General features: G+C 46.2%; 1 protein-coding gene across 1 annotated transcript; it reads left to right on the top strand.

Moving 5' to 3' along the window:
- Positions 1–6533: 6533 nt before the first annotated feature.
- On the top strand, positions 6534–15028 carry Serpina6 (serpin family A member 6). Its single transcript, XM_051150902.1, has 4 exons — positions 6534–7157; positions 8902–9172; positions 13127–13256; positions 14815–15028. Exons 1-4 carry the CDS (start codon positions 6563–6565, stop codon positions 15001–15003), a joined length of 1185 nt encoding a protein of 394 aa, XP_051006859.1. The 5' UTR covers positions 6534–6562; the 3' UTR covers positions 15004–15028.
- The last annotated feature ends 827 nt before the right edge of the window (positions 15029–15855 follow it).

Below are 15855 nucleotides of genomic sequence, written 5' to 3'. Positions count from 1 at the left end.
TTATTGGAGCCACAGCCAAGATCCTCCGAGTATCAGTGGAAAACTTACACATAGACTTTTGAGCAATGCTGGGACTAGTAAGGATACACAGCTCCTCAGCATGGTCCCAGTGGGTTTTGTGTTATGCAGTGCACATGTTATGTCTTCAAGCTGACAAAAAGCAGGCCTGTGTGTCTTCACCTTCCTTGCCAACTTAAGTAAGAGAACTAGGCATACCCCTAGTGTGTCTGTGAGAATGTTCCCAAAGGGTATTCACTGAGGAAGGGCGACCCACCCTGAATGTCAGTGACACTGACATATGGGCTGTGACCCAGCAGAGTCCCCCAAGCTCTTGCTCTGCCTCCTAGCCTGTCACCACGTGATCAGAGGTCTTTACCAGACTCTACCACCACAGTGAACTGAACGATCTGAAATCAGGAGCCCAGGTTAATTCTTTTTCTCCTTTAAGATGCTTATGTCATGATTCTGGAAGCTGAGACTTTATCTCAAGAAAATAGAGAAAAGCAACAGGTTAACAACACCTAGAGACTCACAAAAATATTTCTAAAAATAAAAGTCAATTGTTCTTTTTTTTTTTTTAATTTCACACATGAGTACAATGCATTTTGATCACCCCACCCTCTCTCCTTCTGCTCCAACTCCTCTTTAAGAAAATAATAAAACTAAAAGTTGAGTCCTTTGAAGATTAGTTAGACAGATTTAATAAGACTTACCAAAGGGCTAGGAGATAGTTCACTCAATTAAGTGTTTGCCTTGCAAGCCTGAGGAACTGGGTTTGATCCCCAGAGGCCATGTTAAAAAAAAAAAAAAAAAATCTAGGCATGATGGAATTTACTTGCAATGGTAGGGCTGAGGCAGCAGAAATAGGCTGGTCTCTAAGCTCTCTGGCAGCCAATCTTCTTGGAGAGTTGCAAGCCAGTGAGAAGTCCTGCCTCAAAAATGGATGGATGGAGTCTAAGGGATATTACTTAAAGTTGTATTTGGCATCCGCATGTACATCCAGACATGTGTATGTGCAACACACACACAAACACACAGAGGGAGGGAGGGAGGGAGGGAGGGAGGGAGGGAGGGAGGGAGGGAGGAAGAGAGAGAGCATAGCAGGGAGAGAAAGAGGAGAAATACATATAAATAAACAAATACAGAACATATATTAAACAATATATATTTTAAAACATTAATGAAGGGCTTTGTGAATAACTTGTGTTTTTTTTTTTTTTCTTAAGACTGGGTCTCTCTCTGTAGTACTACCTATCTTGGAACTCACAATGGAGACCAGGCTGGCCTGGAACTCAAAGAGATCCACCTGCCTCTGCCTCCCTAATGCTGGGATCAGAGTGCACCAGTTCCTCCAGCTAATTGTGCACAACATCTAATCTACAAAGCTAGATGAGATAAATCTTTGACTATAAAGTCCAAAATTGGCTTATGAAATAAAGAGTTGAAAAAGAACAATTATCAACAAAACTGAAATATCCCAAACTTACAGGCATGACTTCTAACTTTCCTTCTTTCCCACGAGAACAGCTTCCCTCATCTTTGGATGGAAGTAATGCTGCAGTCAACCAAGCTCAGGGCTTCGGGCTCGGAGCTCGGGGCTCTGGACTCAGGGTTCGGGGCTCGGGGCTCGGGGCTCGGGGCTCGGGACTCGGGCTCAGGGCTGGCCTCTGGGCTCGGGGCTCTGGGCTCGGGGCTCGGGGCTCAGGACTCGGGACTGTTTGGGACTCAGGACCGCTAGGGACTCAGGGCTCGGGGCTCAGGGCGGGTGTGCACAGAGGCACATCCCTTTGGACATAGTGGTCAGTGCACGGAAAGATGGATAGTCCCGTCCACAGTCCTCTGAAAGACTGAAAGAAATACCAAGGCAAAAAACAAAAGTATGTCTTCCTTCACTATTAGTCAGTGAGAGCAGCATTGCCTGTGGCTTTAGAAGACTCCTTCCCACTATAACTGAATGATAACGGAAGTACTACAGAACAAGACAGGAAGGAAAAGATCTAGTGACTGACTGGAGACCCTGAACCCTTTTATTCTTTGGAAGTTCCATTCGTCAAACAAAACAAACAAAAATTATATTTCTTTTTGCTTTGTAATACACTTTGCAACAACAACAACAAAGATCTGGGGAATAAACACATGAGTAGGAGTGAAAGTGCTAGACTTCCGAACAGAAATGGTCTCAGGGAAGCTCACTTTGTCTCCAACACCTTTCAAGTTTCCTTTTTTAAAGAAGAGATGCCACTGAGGTATGTGGCTCAGTGGTAGAGCCCTTGACCAGCATGCATAAGGTCTCAGGTTCACTCCCCCGTAACTACAGGAAAATCAAACTTGAATCCCATTAATAAGGGGAAATAAAATAGACATCGGAAGTGGAGAGAGAAAGGGAACTGGATAAGAGAGGGGTGGGGTAGGGAATGAGGGAAGTGGGGAGTCAGGTTCCAGGAGAGTGGGGATGGGGGGTGAGAGGGCTGGAACAGAGAAGGGAAATTGGCACTGGGGCATCTCTGGGATGAGCTGGAGATCTGGAATGGGAGAGGAGGCAGTTAGTCCTGATGTGACTTGATGTGCCAGGGTGGGTTGGTACCTGTGGTGGGGGTGGAGGTATGGGGGGAAGTGGGTGGCAGGACAGGACTGGTAGGAGGGGATAGAGTGAGGTTAGAATTGGAATGTAAAATGAACAAATAAAAAAAGTAATGAAAAATGAAAATAAGTCAAGTCAGCCTCATGAAGAAGACAGAGATAGTAGCAGACTGTTCAACTAATCATTGGGGGACCCTGAGATAGGCCACAGGAAGCTCTTGGCTGGTCATACATTCATTCATGTATGTTTATTTCTCCCACCCTTGCCTGATTCTTCTCCTCCTGGTGCCAAGTAACTGGCTCTTCACAGAGTTCATGCCAAGGTGCTTATTAATGACATCAGTGAGTGCCCCGCCAGCTGGCATGGGGCAACCACAAACACTGACGCAACTCCAGCCACATTTTGATATTAAAAGTAAAACTTCAGAGGGCAGAATGCAGTGGAAAGTCTCTTTGCCGCATTGTTTTGTTTACCCTCTCTTTCTATAAAGCCTCCCATTGGTAGAGGTTTGGGGCGTGGGGACCACCAAATGGTGAAGGCTACTGCTCCCCCCTTCTCTAACCATTAACCAGCAGAGACTCTAGGCAAACAAGATTTAATGGGCAGTCTCCCCAAGCCTTACTGTACTGTACTGTGCACGTGCTAGGATCCCAGGCAGCAAAGCAGAACCAGCGGGAACAGCCTGAGCCCACTGCAGACGTGAGTCACCCGCCTCTCCCCACCCCCGCCCATCCCCCCAGAGCACACTGTGCCTCCTGCTGCATCTGCCAGGGACCCTGCCTCTGCATCTTCTCCAGAACACAGTCATGCCTGTCGCTTGCCTGTTTGAGATGTTTAATAGATGAACTTGACGGCAGCCAGCTGTGACATGAGGCAACCGGGAGAGGATTTTCCAGATGCCAGAGTCTGTGGATCACCCGGGGGTCGGGGGGGGGGGGGGGGGGAAGGGAAGGTTGGTTTCCCCTGGGTTCCTGCCTTGAGAGAGGCTGCCACTGAGAGCTGTAGCCGTTTTATTGCCACCTGTTGCCTGATGAAGCCTCTTTAGCATCCAGGAATGAGAGGGAATCTCAGAGCTAAGATGGATAAGTATTGTTTTTAAATTATCTGTATTATTAGTAGGACTGGCTAGTGATCAATGAAGACACTGACACCTGTTATATTTTAAAATAGCCTTAGTTAACCTGGGGCAGGGCAGATATTAATCCTCTAAACTACTTCCCATAGTGAGGCAGGTATGGGATCCCTGCTCCAATCCCGTGCCACCTGCTTCTAATAATTTCTGTCAAGCTACCTCTCATCCATAATCCCAAATACTTGCTAATGTTCTTCATCTGGGCTGAATCTCCATCCACGCCGGCCATGTGCTTCTCACCCATCTAACCCATGGCGACCTTCCTCTCCTCTCCTCTCCTCTGGGGACCCTCTTCGTCTCCTGGAGGTCTTTCTTCTTCTTCCCGGGATTCCTCTCTCCAAACCCCACCTATCTCCTTTGCCCTACCCAGGTGGGATGGCTTTTTATTCATCAAAAGGGGGAATCACAGAGACAGCAAGCAGTAATTAGCATCAAAATACATTAGACCATCCCCCAATAGATAAGTGCCAGGCAACACTATGGGGTAGGGGTGGGGTGCACAGCTGGTACACACAGGGATACTCGAAAGGGTCCCCATACATCCTTCCTGTCATAACTCCTCACTTGACAACCTGGGGTAGAGATGGTACAGCTAGAAAGAGAAGGGCCTGCGTTAACTATCTGCATTATACCAAGAGCTGTCATGCCTAAATCCCCACTTGTTCCAAGTCACTTTAAAGATGAATGGCAAGGAAAATATCACCAGAAAGAAACACACGGCCCTTAGCCTTTCTGTAGGCTGGCCTTAAAGAGCCACCTTGTTGGCCATGTGGTTTTTAGGAGAGATAGGCAAGGTGGCTCTTAAGATGTACACCAGTGCTACATGGAAGCTCTGCTTCGCCCAGCTCAGCTTTCTCTGCTTTGCCCAGCTCAGCTTTCCTAGCTCTACAGTGAGTTGCAGTATGACTCATAAGGTAAGTTTGTATAAGTCATTCATTGATGATGGCCACAGCAGGCATTCACAACAGTCTTTTGAGGCAAGGGAATTTAATCTCCCATCCTCAGGTTTGGCACAAGAGTGGGGCACACAGTTAAACCCAGAAACAGCAGAAAGAGGGAAGAAGTGCAGCTTACTCTTGACCGGGGACCTTTCCCCCAAGGGGGATTCATAGACAGGTGTGGCCCAGTGTAGAAACCAAGGTGTCCCTGTGTAGAACACAAAGACAGGGCCAGAGAGAAGGGGAGAGGAAAAGCTTCCTGGAGGCAGTGACCAAGCACCCGAGTGTCAAGGGTCAAGAGGGAATGAGACAGTTGAGAAAAGGAAGGGACTTACAGAGAGGAGTCACATGGGGAGGAGTCAAGATAAGGCCATCTTTATTTCCAGATCTCAGGCCAGGACAGAGTTGAGCAAATACTGAGTAACTGTAGGGACCTGACTTGCCTTGCCAGCCCTGCCCTGTCCTGCCCTAACCTCTGACCTGGCCTACAGCAGAGTAACAATCTGGCGTCTACCAGGAGGAACCTACGATATCCAGAGTGCTGCAGACAAACAGCAAGCAGTCCAACTTAAGACTGAAGGACTGGGCCATGAGCACCCTGAGCCTACATCTGTGGGAGTGACCTTCTGGGGGGTCACTGGGGATCCCTGGAAAGCTCAGCTTCTGCACAGTTATGTCCTACATGCCCTCGCCTTTCAGTCACAGATGCTACCTTTCTGGATTGGGTTACCTCCAAAACATTGTCTTAGGGTTTTGAACCATAACTTGTTTTATTGTTGTTGTTTGAGAATTTTGCACACGGATATACATTCTGATCAAATCCACTCCCCCATTGCTTCCTTCTAAGGTCCTCTTCTACTTCCTACAATATCCTCCCCAAGTGTGTATGCGTGTGTGTGTGTGTGTGTGTGTGTGTGTGTGTGTGTGTGTGTGTGTGTTTTAAATCATGAGTCCACCTAGTGTTGCCTGTGTATGCATGGGTGTAGGGCCATTTCCTGAAGCATAGCTAGTCTCTCTCAAGATCAGTGTTCCTGAGGAAACCTGATCCTCCCTCTCCTGGACGCCAGCAATGGAGAGCCTACTACTGTTGCTCTGCTAGAGAAACACAGTAACACACTGCCTTCTCTATTCTTTTCTCAAGCCTGCCGTAGCAGAGAACATTTCTTTTCTTGCAGTAGACAGAGGTTAACACAGAGGTGGCCAAGCCGACATCAAGACTTTAAAAACTGACACAGACTATAAAAAGGCAAATTTGCAAAGTTAAAGCCCAGGGACACCTAGCTTGACACGTGTCTGCACACTGCCTTCTAGCGGGTATTCATATCACTCCATCCACTCCTATTTGATGTCCAGTGATTTTTTTTTATGCTGATGTGGAATCAAAAGAAGGCCCATTTTGCAGACTCTAGTACTGTGCAGACTTGAGCATGGTTTGGCAAGCCTTCGGTTCTGAAGGAGAGCTTGGCCGGATATAGATCCTCAGTTGACCGTTTTTATTTGTTTGTTTGCTCGCTTGCTCATTTTCTTGCACGTCAAATATCAGTAGCATGGTACTTAAGCTGTCTAAGTTTTTGGCTGCCTACAGTTGAATTACTAAAGTTTATTTTGAGGAGATTTTGTTTGTTTGTTTGTTTTGTTTTGTTTTACAAAACTTGCATGAAAATATCTGCAAAATGCTTGGGGATGTGCTAGGCATTTAACAAGGGCACAGAGTAGAACACATCTTCAAATGAAATCCTGAAGCCCATGGCTCTGGTGTGGTTGTCTGGGTTAACAGCCAATGTGAAGGAAAGAATGGGGAGAAAGTGGGGTCTTGGTCTGCCTCGCATAGCACTGTGTACCCCTGACTCTGCGGCTGCCATACAATCTAACAAGTGCTCTTGATTTGGCAGGGCCTAGTCAACTAAAACAATGCGACTTGTTCTGTACATCTGTCTCCTCTGGCTCTCCACCAGTGGCCTCTGTAAGGACCACAACACCACCTACACTGCTGATTGTTCAAGGAGCCATTACCGAAGACTGGCAGCCACTAATGTTGACTTTGCCTTCAACTTGTATCAGCAACTAGCGGCTTTGAATCCTGATGAGAACGTCTTAATATCCCCAGTGGGCATCTCCATAGCCTTGGCCATGCTATCCCTGGGCCCTTGGGGCCACACCCAGCCTCAGCTTCTCCAGGGCATGGGCTTCAACCTCACAGAGACACCTGAAGCTGAGGTCCACCAGGACTTCCAGCACCTCTTTCACCTTCTCAAGCATTCTGACACTGGCTTAGAGATGAAAATCCACAACACCATATTCTCTGACCAGAAAATAAACCTGCATGAGTCATTCAAAGAAAATATTAAATACAATTATACATCAGAGTTCTCGAACATCCCTTTCAAGAAGTGGATTAAAGATGCGCAGCCTGCTAAGAGTGAGACACAGGGGGGAAGTGCACAGATGTCCTCCAACCTGGATAGTTCCGCTACCCTCGTCCTGCTCAACGACAATGTCCTCAAAGGTACTGATCACCTCTCCTTCCCATCCTAATGAAGTTCCATCCTGCCACAGATCTCCTTAGAGCCCACAAAGCCATCCCACATGCAGTGGCCTAGAGATCACAGCCATCTCCGACCAAGTCCTTCTCCTAACAAAGGCTAGTCGCTACCAGGTTGGAACTAAGATATCCACAGTAGTGGTCTTGGGAAATCCCTAAACGATGTGTTAAAAATTATAGATGCCAGAACTTATGACAGACCTGAAACAAAACCTCTACAGGAAATCCCAGGATGTGTCATTATGTGCCCCTCCACCAACCTAGCATCACTTCTATGATCAGTTGGTTTGGAGACACCTCATCCCTGAGAATCTTCTTGTAGAGCACATATTCTCAGGTGAAGGTGAAGCTCCCATCTTCCTTGGGAAACAATCATTTATGTCACAACTAAGGATGTGATAGGATGTTTGTATCCAATAAGCAGAAGCCAGGAAGGCTGCTGGACATGCGACTCACAATGCTACTCATGTACACACACACAAACACACAGAACACACACACACACAAATAACCATAGACCCAGAACACACACACAGCCACAGCCCCCATGGTGTCATCATCCCTAAATAGCCCAACTGTCAAGGTTGAAAGACTTGGTCTAGAACTCCCCACTTTTTCTGTCTTATCTAGCCTTGTGCCTCAGCAAGTTTTCTTCTCTAAGATCTCAACACAGAACATATATACACACACATACATAGCATGCGCAAATACAGACACACACATTGCACACATACACAAAGAAGCAAACAGCACACTCATGCAAAAATATTCATACAAACACATACATACACAAATATACAAACACATGCACACATATATACATACAAATATAAAAACAGAGAGAGAGGGAGAGAGAGAGAGAGAGAAGTGACTATAGCAAATTCCTCTCCTGTCCTTGAGCAAGCTTGCTTCCACAGAAGCTGTTTGAATCTCCTAATAGCGCTGTGACAAGTCACCATGGATGGGTTAGCTGTATACATTTGATGTCTGAGGACTGTGGAACTCAGAAGCCAATTAGTCACACTGTTTGGGGCTAGGTCCTGAAGGAAGCAACTGAGAGGCATGGGTGCTGCAATCAGAGGAGCTTTGACTCAGTCTAAGAAGCAACATTCTTTCTGAGGGTGAGGGGCCACTCTGAGCCTGAAGGCATCCTGTATCCTGACTCTATACATAGAAAGCCTAATGGTCTGGAATGCCCTCATTCCAAGTGACAGAGATACGAGCCTCCTCCAGGAGCAGGCCAGACTGTCTAGATGGCTCATTTCCCCAAAGCCTACTTCAAGCCTAGAGGAACAGACAGAAGTCTAGATTAAGTGGGATCTGCCCTAAGTCCAAGGGCCAGAGCCCCTTTTCTCTTCCCTCACTTTGTTTGAGCACCAATCTCCAGAAGAGCTAAGCTTCAGCCACCAGAGAGATGGGGGACAGGATGACAGCTTCACAGTGTAACATGCTGCTGCTGCTGCTGTTGTGCCACTCTGTTACTTGCAGAACAGGCTGTAAACCCCCAGGGAATCGTCACATCTCTCAGGAAGTCTGGGGCAACTCAAGTAGGGGATATTCCTGGCATGCAGCAGGTAGCTACATAGCTGGTTTCTGCAGGAACAGTTAATGCTCTGCTGCCTCAGGAGAGGGTGTCCAGGCTTTATTTTTCTACAAAACTAATGATCCATACCCACCCCATCTCTTCCCCACCTTCACATCTTTCCAGGCATGTGGGAACTTCCCTTCAACCCAGAAAATACCAAAAAGAAGGATTTCTATGTTCTTGAGAAGCACACAGCGACGGTACCCATGATGGTTCAGTCGAGCAATATCGGTTATCTTGATGACTCAGAGATCCCCTGCGAGGTGGTAAAGATGAAATCCGTGGGAAATGGAACTACCTTCCTCATCCTTCCAAAGAAGGGACAGATGAACACTGTCACTGCCGCACTTCATCGGGACACAATTGACAGATGGGACAGGCTTCTGACCACAAGGTAATAAGCCCTCCTGCCTGCACATAGGTTTATATAAGGCATATGTTTCCGGAAAACGAGGCAGGTAGCCTTCTTTCTCCAAGACACACCACCCAAAGCCTGACCTTTCCCCATAGACTGTGAGGTTCTCTAACCTGGAGGTTATACTTATAGTCCCTCTGTCACAGAAGTAATTTGGGACATAGCACAAGTCTAGTCCCCCTTTCTTGTGTATTTCATAGCCATAGCCATCCTCTACATTATAATTTTATGCCAATTCCTTGGAGGGAGCTTACCAAACACGAAGCTCCCCACATTTCTATTTCCTTAGCTGCCTTACTGCAAAGCAGGCCTCACCTGTAGATACTTGCAGCCACTGTAAAGTACAATGCAATGGCCTTTGCAATGTGGGAAACCGGGCATGGTGAAAACTTCATGAGCGGTCTTTCCTATCTATATTGTGCCATCAGCATTCTGATCGTCTGCGTCTCCACTCTGTTCACACATCCAGCTCCTTTTAAAAGAAGTCTAGAACTTCTCTAGCCCATATCTCCAAGAATTTCCGAATTCCTCAAGCCAGTAAGCAAGGCTTCTGAACCACACTGTCAGATGCTCACAGAAATCACCCCACTCCTGGTACCAGTTTGTTGTATTCGTTTACTCTTCATCGTTGTCATGAATACCTGAGAGAAACATTTAAAAAGACAGAAAGATACATTTTGGTCTATAGTCTAAGAAGCTCCAATCCATAGTAAGTTGGCCTTGTTGCTTCTGGGCCCATCTGTGGGGAAGCAGAACACTGGCTCCCTTTTGCCCCTTTTCAGTGAAAAAACCCAATCCTCATTTAGGATGAGTCCTCCATCTGCAATTAAACCTCTTTGGAAACACCATCACATATACACCCAAAAGTGTGTCTCCTAGGTGATCCTAACATCCTGTCTTTATACTTTTGGCCTCAACCTTTTTCCCCATCACACATCCTACACTTAGTTTATATCCTGAACTGGTGGCCTAGACCATAAACTCCCAACCTCTTGATGCTCACCAAGTTCTCTCTGTTGTCCAAGCTACCCATGCACCTTTCTGGACTACTGACTGCTATACCGGCTGGCGGGGAGGAGGGATGACTCATCAGTGTGAGGGTGCTGAGTCTTTTACTCCTGGTACCTCAGCTACCTTCTCTGGCCCAAGCTTCCAAGCTCCCAGCAATACACTGTAGAGATCATGACTTTGCAGGCTTCAGGGCTTGGGGACAGCATAGGTGTGTATAGCTTCTCCATGGCACAGCAGAACATCTACTGCTGAGGGCCATGTCACCCTGTCATCATGGTGATACTGGTGGCTGCTCTCAGCCAGAGCTATTTTTGGCTTGAGACTCTCTGTCCTGTCCACTGAGTCATCCTGATCACTGACCCCTCTCTTCAGATTCCATAGACACATACATCTGATTGGCCAGTCCCCTGGCCAGAAAGATACCCCAGCCCCCCGCCCCCCCCCCACCCAGCAGGTATAAACTTGAAACCCCCAGGCTGCTCCCTAGACTTCTTCACTCCTGGAAAGGCTCTTCCCCAAACATCTTGTAAGTCCTTGTAAAAATAAAAAAGCCAGTTTACATACTTCCAGTATACAACATCATAGGGTAAGATTTCTAATTACAAAAAGGTGGATTGGAAAGAGAGAGATAGACAAAGCAAAACTGATGATCAGAAGGGCAAAAAACAATATCCTGAAATTTCATGTCTGGCATCTAAGCCTCTTGGTGGCCTCACCCAGGCGCCAACAGCTTTGGGTAGTCCCATTTCTCCCCTTTATACCTATAGGTGGTGTAGTGTGTCTACTGAGATGATTCCTCCTGTGCTTGAAGTTTTCCTTGGCAGTCATCCCAAAGTCCTGTCATGTTCAAACTTCTGGGGTCCCCATTGAATCTTCACATAGCCTTTTCAGGACCTCTGCTTAGGAAATCTATACTAGACATTGCTTGGCCTCAGAGACTTGCTGGAAACTTGGTGCCAGCTTCTAAGACTCCTCATCTTTTCATCTTTCATGCCTACTAAATTTTCCAATGTGGATGAGGCCAAGTTCTGATGCCAGTTTGACATGCTACCCCTTGAATCACAGATGCAGTAGCCTCTGTATGCCTTTATATCTGAGGCTCAGATGATACATTCCTAGGCAGCGATTTCTTACAGGCACTTTGAAGACCCTACTATTTCAAGTGCTATCCTTTCAAATAATTACTTATTGTGAGTGGGAACTTGCCCTCATGGCTCCTTTTTTATTATTCCAATGCCAAGTCTTTGGTTTCTCATTAACAAATTATTTAACAAAAATATGTTCACTTTATCTAAACCCATCCTACCCTCAACTTTAAACAAGATTAAGTTCCTTCTGTCACCAAACTACACATTTTCCAAACCTTTCTGCTCTGATTTTCTGATGTCTTTCCCCGTAAATCTGGGTACATTCAGTAAGTAATAACAATACCATAACTTGGATGGTGTTCTCTTGAAATTTCCTCTACAAAACAACTTAGTCCACTGCTTATGGGTTCATCTGTATTAAAGCTGAATAAAAGCATTCTTTCTACCATAATGTAAACTCAATGGCCTATTGTCTAATTCCCAGTAGTGTTCCTTTCCAGATGAAACTATGTGATTCAGGACTTGACTGTCGGCATTTCTAGTAGCAATCTGGCTTGCACACTCTTATCAGATTTTCCTATCAAACTCTAGGGTTTATCTAGACCACAGGTGCAAATTATGCTAAATTCATCCACAAAACCATTTCCAAGAGTCTAAAAACAGGTAGCCACAGCAACAACCCCACTTCTGGTACTAATTTTCTATATTTGTTAGTATTCTCATTGCTATAACAAATATTCAACAGACAACTAATGTAAGGTGGTTTTATTTTAGGGTTCTTGGTTAAAAGGAGATATAGTCCGTCTATCATGATGGAAAGATAATGGCAAGACTGTGATATAACTGTTTATATTGTATCCACACTTGAGGAAACATGAGAATAAATGCTGTGCTCATTAGGCTTTCTACTCCTTATTCCCCTATTTTTATATGTTAAAAGAATATTTATTAGATTGGCTCACACACTATAGTCTAGTTAGTCCAATAATGGAAGTCTCTCCCTGGCTGAGAAACAACCAGAAGTTTCTCAATCCATCAGTCTGGGTGGCTTAGCAGTCCAAATCTGGTGCTGAAAACCTAGAATATTCCTGGAAAATAATTGGTCTTCATTCTACACTAGAAATCAAAATGCTGGATTCTGATGGCAGGAAAAAAAATAGCAGAAGCAGCTAGTGGTTGCAGCTGTCAAGTAGGTGAAAGGTCAGATGAACATGCCAGCAAGATATGAAAACAAGGGGGAAAAGACAAAAGCTTTTCCCTCTGATGTCTCTTTTTCCACATCTCATAATATCAGAACTCTGGTTATTTAGGAGGGCCCTCCTTTTTTAAACATCTCTAAAAATGCTTTCATATATATGTCTGTAAGTGTGTCAGAGGCCTTAACAGTACATTGGCTAAGCCATATTTGATAAGGATATTAGCAGAGGGGGCAGGACTTGGTTTTTGGGACACAGACTCATCTGTGTAGCTGGGCCAAGACAACCGCCCCTGTGCAGGAGTTCTCTCCACTACTCTGCTACCAGAAAGTTCTTCAGAGACCATAAGGACTGATCAGTGTTCCAGCTACATCACAGATATAATCAAATTAAAGAAATAATCCAGGAAAGATGGATTTGGTAATTCAAGGACCCAGAGAAAAAGCTTGGCATATGAGGAAGAGACAGTTCTTGCTTTTACCCTGCCCTTCATGCCTAAAGAGTGGGTCAGGCTGGTGGTACAAATGCTGATGGGACAAGACAAAGAAATGAGCATCTGTCTGGGAATGGATGTGCAGCTATCTACTACCTTGGCCTAGCCATAGACCCTCTAACTTCTTCTGCTTCACCCTGAGCAGGCAGGTGACCTTGTACGTCCCGAAATTCTCCATGTCTAGTAACTATGACCTTAAAGATGTGCTGGCAGGCAAAGGCATTGAAGCCTTGGTCACAAACCAATCCGATTCAGGCATCTCCGGGACATCAACGGTAAGTGACTTGGGAGCCTTTTCTCCAAAATCGACACTAATAATCTTAACAGTAAGCAGTACAGCCCATTTGTGATTGGTCCCATAGGTCCCCAGCTGGAACCTCCCAGGTCCAAGGCTCTTCAACCACAGTTCAGTAAACAGAGGCTCAGCAAGAAAATAGACACACAGAAAGCTCATGACAAGGGTCATAGCCCAGGTAGCTACCCACCCACAAAGCCTCACAGAGAGGGGACACTGGAAAACAAGATTGTCATAGCCTAAGCAAGAGCAGCCCCTGACAAAATGAAATGGAGGATGTAGTGAAAGTTTTCTTAAAATCTCACAGAGGCTTCTACTCGATTCCATGCTTCAGCCTTCAGCTTGGTGATCTCAGTTCACAACTTCATTTGGGACATTTTACTTGAATATCCACCATGCGCCCAAGCCTGAGCTGGGATCTGGATATATGTTTCCATGACTCAGATGTGGACACTGTTCTCAAAACACAATGGCTTTGGATTCATGGAAGCCTTTCTTAGTGACATTCAAGTTCAATAAATGTGCTGTGTAGATAGGTAAAGGCACTGAGGAAGCTCAGCCACACAAAAGCCTCCTTTAAAAAAAAAAAAAAACATTTATTTATTTATTTATATTTGAGAAAATAGAAAAGAGATTTTTTTTTCAGTACAGCTGTACTAGAAGTGCAGAAGAATTAGGACGCTGACCACTGAGCAGAGCTTCAAATTTATGCGGGGCAGTGGACATTAGCCCAACTGCCCAGAGGGATCCTTAGTTCAGCAATGGCAGAGAGCTCCATGTGGCCACAGAGTTAGCAGAAACAGTGACAGCAGCAAAACCAGTTGAACATTTGACCTCGGGTCTGTCGACCCAAAGTCTCAAATACTCAAGACCCACTGCAGAGATCCCAATCACAGATCAGTCTCTGCCTGACTACAGGAGCGATAACAGGGACGCCCCCCCCCCCCCCCAGAGCCCTTCAAAGTTGCAGTGGAGCTGGTGAGAGAGTGCCCCACCGGGGCTACAGGGACTACATTGACTGTCAACTATTGTTTAGTTGCCATTTGGGGATCCTTTCTAGGTTTCCTAAGCTAGCTGTCAACCACTTAGCTGTTTTCAGACCCCGTCTAATTTTAATCATGAAAGGGAACATACCAACAACCACAGACTTGCTTTTCTGCATCAGCCTTGGCTCTCCTAGGCTGAGTAAGCACAAGTAACTTCATATGAGTTCAACTCTGCTGACTCCATGGCAGGCTGGCCAGAGTGAGGGTTCTTGAAGCCTGGAGTCTTGTAAGGAGAGCCCAAAGCGAACCACGAGATCCAGTTTCTCTGAGCTCTGTGTGGTGGGCGCAGCATGCCGTTCCCAAGAGAGTAGTTAGGTGCAATCTGGGGCTTGGAGCTGCCGCTTAGACAAGGAACAAATACATGATGTTTGGGGCACCTTGGCTCTTTTACCTTCCGTGGAACAGAGGGTTGCACTGTCCGTGCGATGAGATGCAGACAATTCCTGCCTCCCGACAAGGGCTTATTTCCTGCCTTTGGTGTGTTTCTCACAGGTGGTCCACAAGACCACGCTGCATGTGGATGAGAGCAGTGCACTGCCTGTTGCTACCAAGGGCGTTCCCCTACCCACGACATCTGAGCCACCAGTCACCATCATGTTCAACAGGCCCTTCATTGTTGTGATGTTTGACGACTGCACGTGGAACAGCATGGTGATGAGCAGAATCATGAATCCGACCTAAGAGCATGTCCAGAGAAACCACGGCACTGCCAAGCTTCCAGGGCAGAGAAGCCTTTCATCAATCTTCCCCTGGTTCTCCCCAGCCCAACCAGACCTTCCTAATATTAGCTATCTTGTAATGAATATTGTTTGTACTCTCAAGACAAGTCATTGAGAAGGGAGCACTGAGAAAGTAGCAATCGTTATTAAAGGATGTGTTTTGCAGACTCTGGGGTGTCCGAGCTGTTGCATTCTGATGAGGGCTCCCCTCTTGATTAACGCAGAGGTAGTGCCGTATCACTGTCCTCACGTGGAGGGACGAACAGAGAGAACGCTCTAGGGTCTTTCATAAGGGCACTAATCCTGTTCCCGAGGCTCAGGCCTTATGAGCTCATCATCCTCTAACACCAGGTTCTGAAAATGACTCTGTGAGACATTCCATCCACAACATGGACAAGAAGGGTGACTCCGGCCAACAGACCACCTCTCTAACAGGAACAAGAACGTGGTGCATCTTGAATCAGTTGCAGGTGCAGGGTGCAGTGTGTACAGGGAGGTGTGGCTTCAGAGGGAGAACGGCCTGAGTCAGAGCCCAGCCAGGTCAGAGTAGCTGCAGGACTGAGATCTCCTGAGGGATCTTCAATCTATTCCCGGAGTCCCCCAATGAGAGTCAGAGTCCGCTGTCGATGTAAATGCATGGGAATTTATTAAGCTGGTGAGACAGGGTCTGTCAATATCTTTCGAACTGGAGACCTTGAAGAACAGAAGCATGGACTTTTATAGGTTTTAGACAAAGAAATTAGTTTTATAGTGTGTGACTGGTTGGCATTTGGGCAGAAAAACTGCAAGCAGGGAGTTACAAGCCTTGGCGTTT

The sequence above is a fragment of the Acomys russatus genome, chromosome 1, assembly GCF_903995435.1.
Source record: "Acomys russatus chromosome 1, mAcoRus1.1, whole genome shotgun sequence".
In the NCBI taxonomy this organism is placed as follows: Eukaryota; Metazoa; Chordata; class Mammalia; order Rodentia; family Muridae; genus Acomys; species Acomys russatus.
This window is presented reverse-complemented; position numbering and strand designations above follow the sequence as displayed.

What these genes read in the sequence shown, in the direction of transcription:
- Serpina6 (XM_051150902.1), top strand. Translation starts at nt 6,563, where the DNA reads ATGCGACTTGTTCTGTACATCTGTCTCCTCTGGCTCTCCACCAGTGGC. An exon ending in CAACGACAATGTCCTCAAAG is followed by an intron (nt 7,158 to 8,901) that starts GTACTGATCACC and finishes ACATCTTTCCAG; the next exon opens with GCATGTGGGAACTTCCCTTC. An exon ending in GCATCTCCGGGACATCAACG is followed by an intron (nt 13,257 to 14,814) that starts GTAAGTGACTTG and finishes TGTTTCTCACAG; the next exon opens with GTGGTCCACAAGACCACGCT.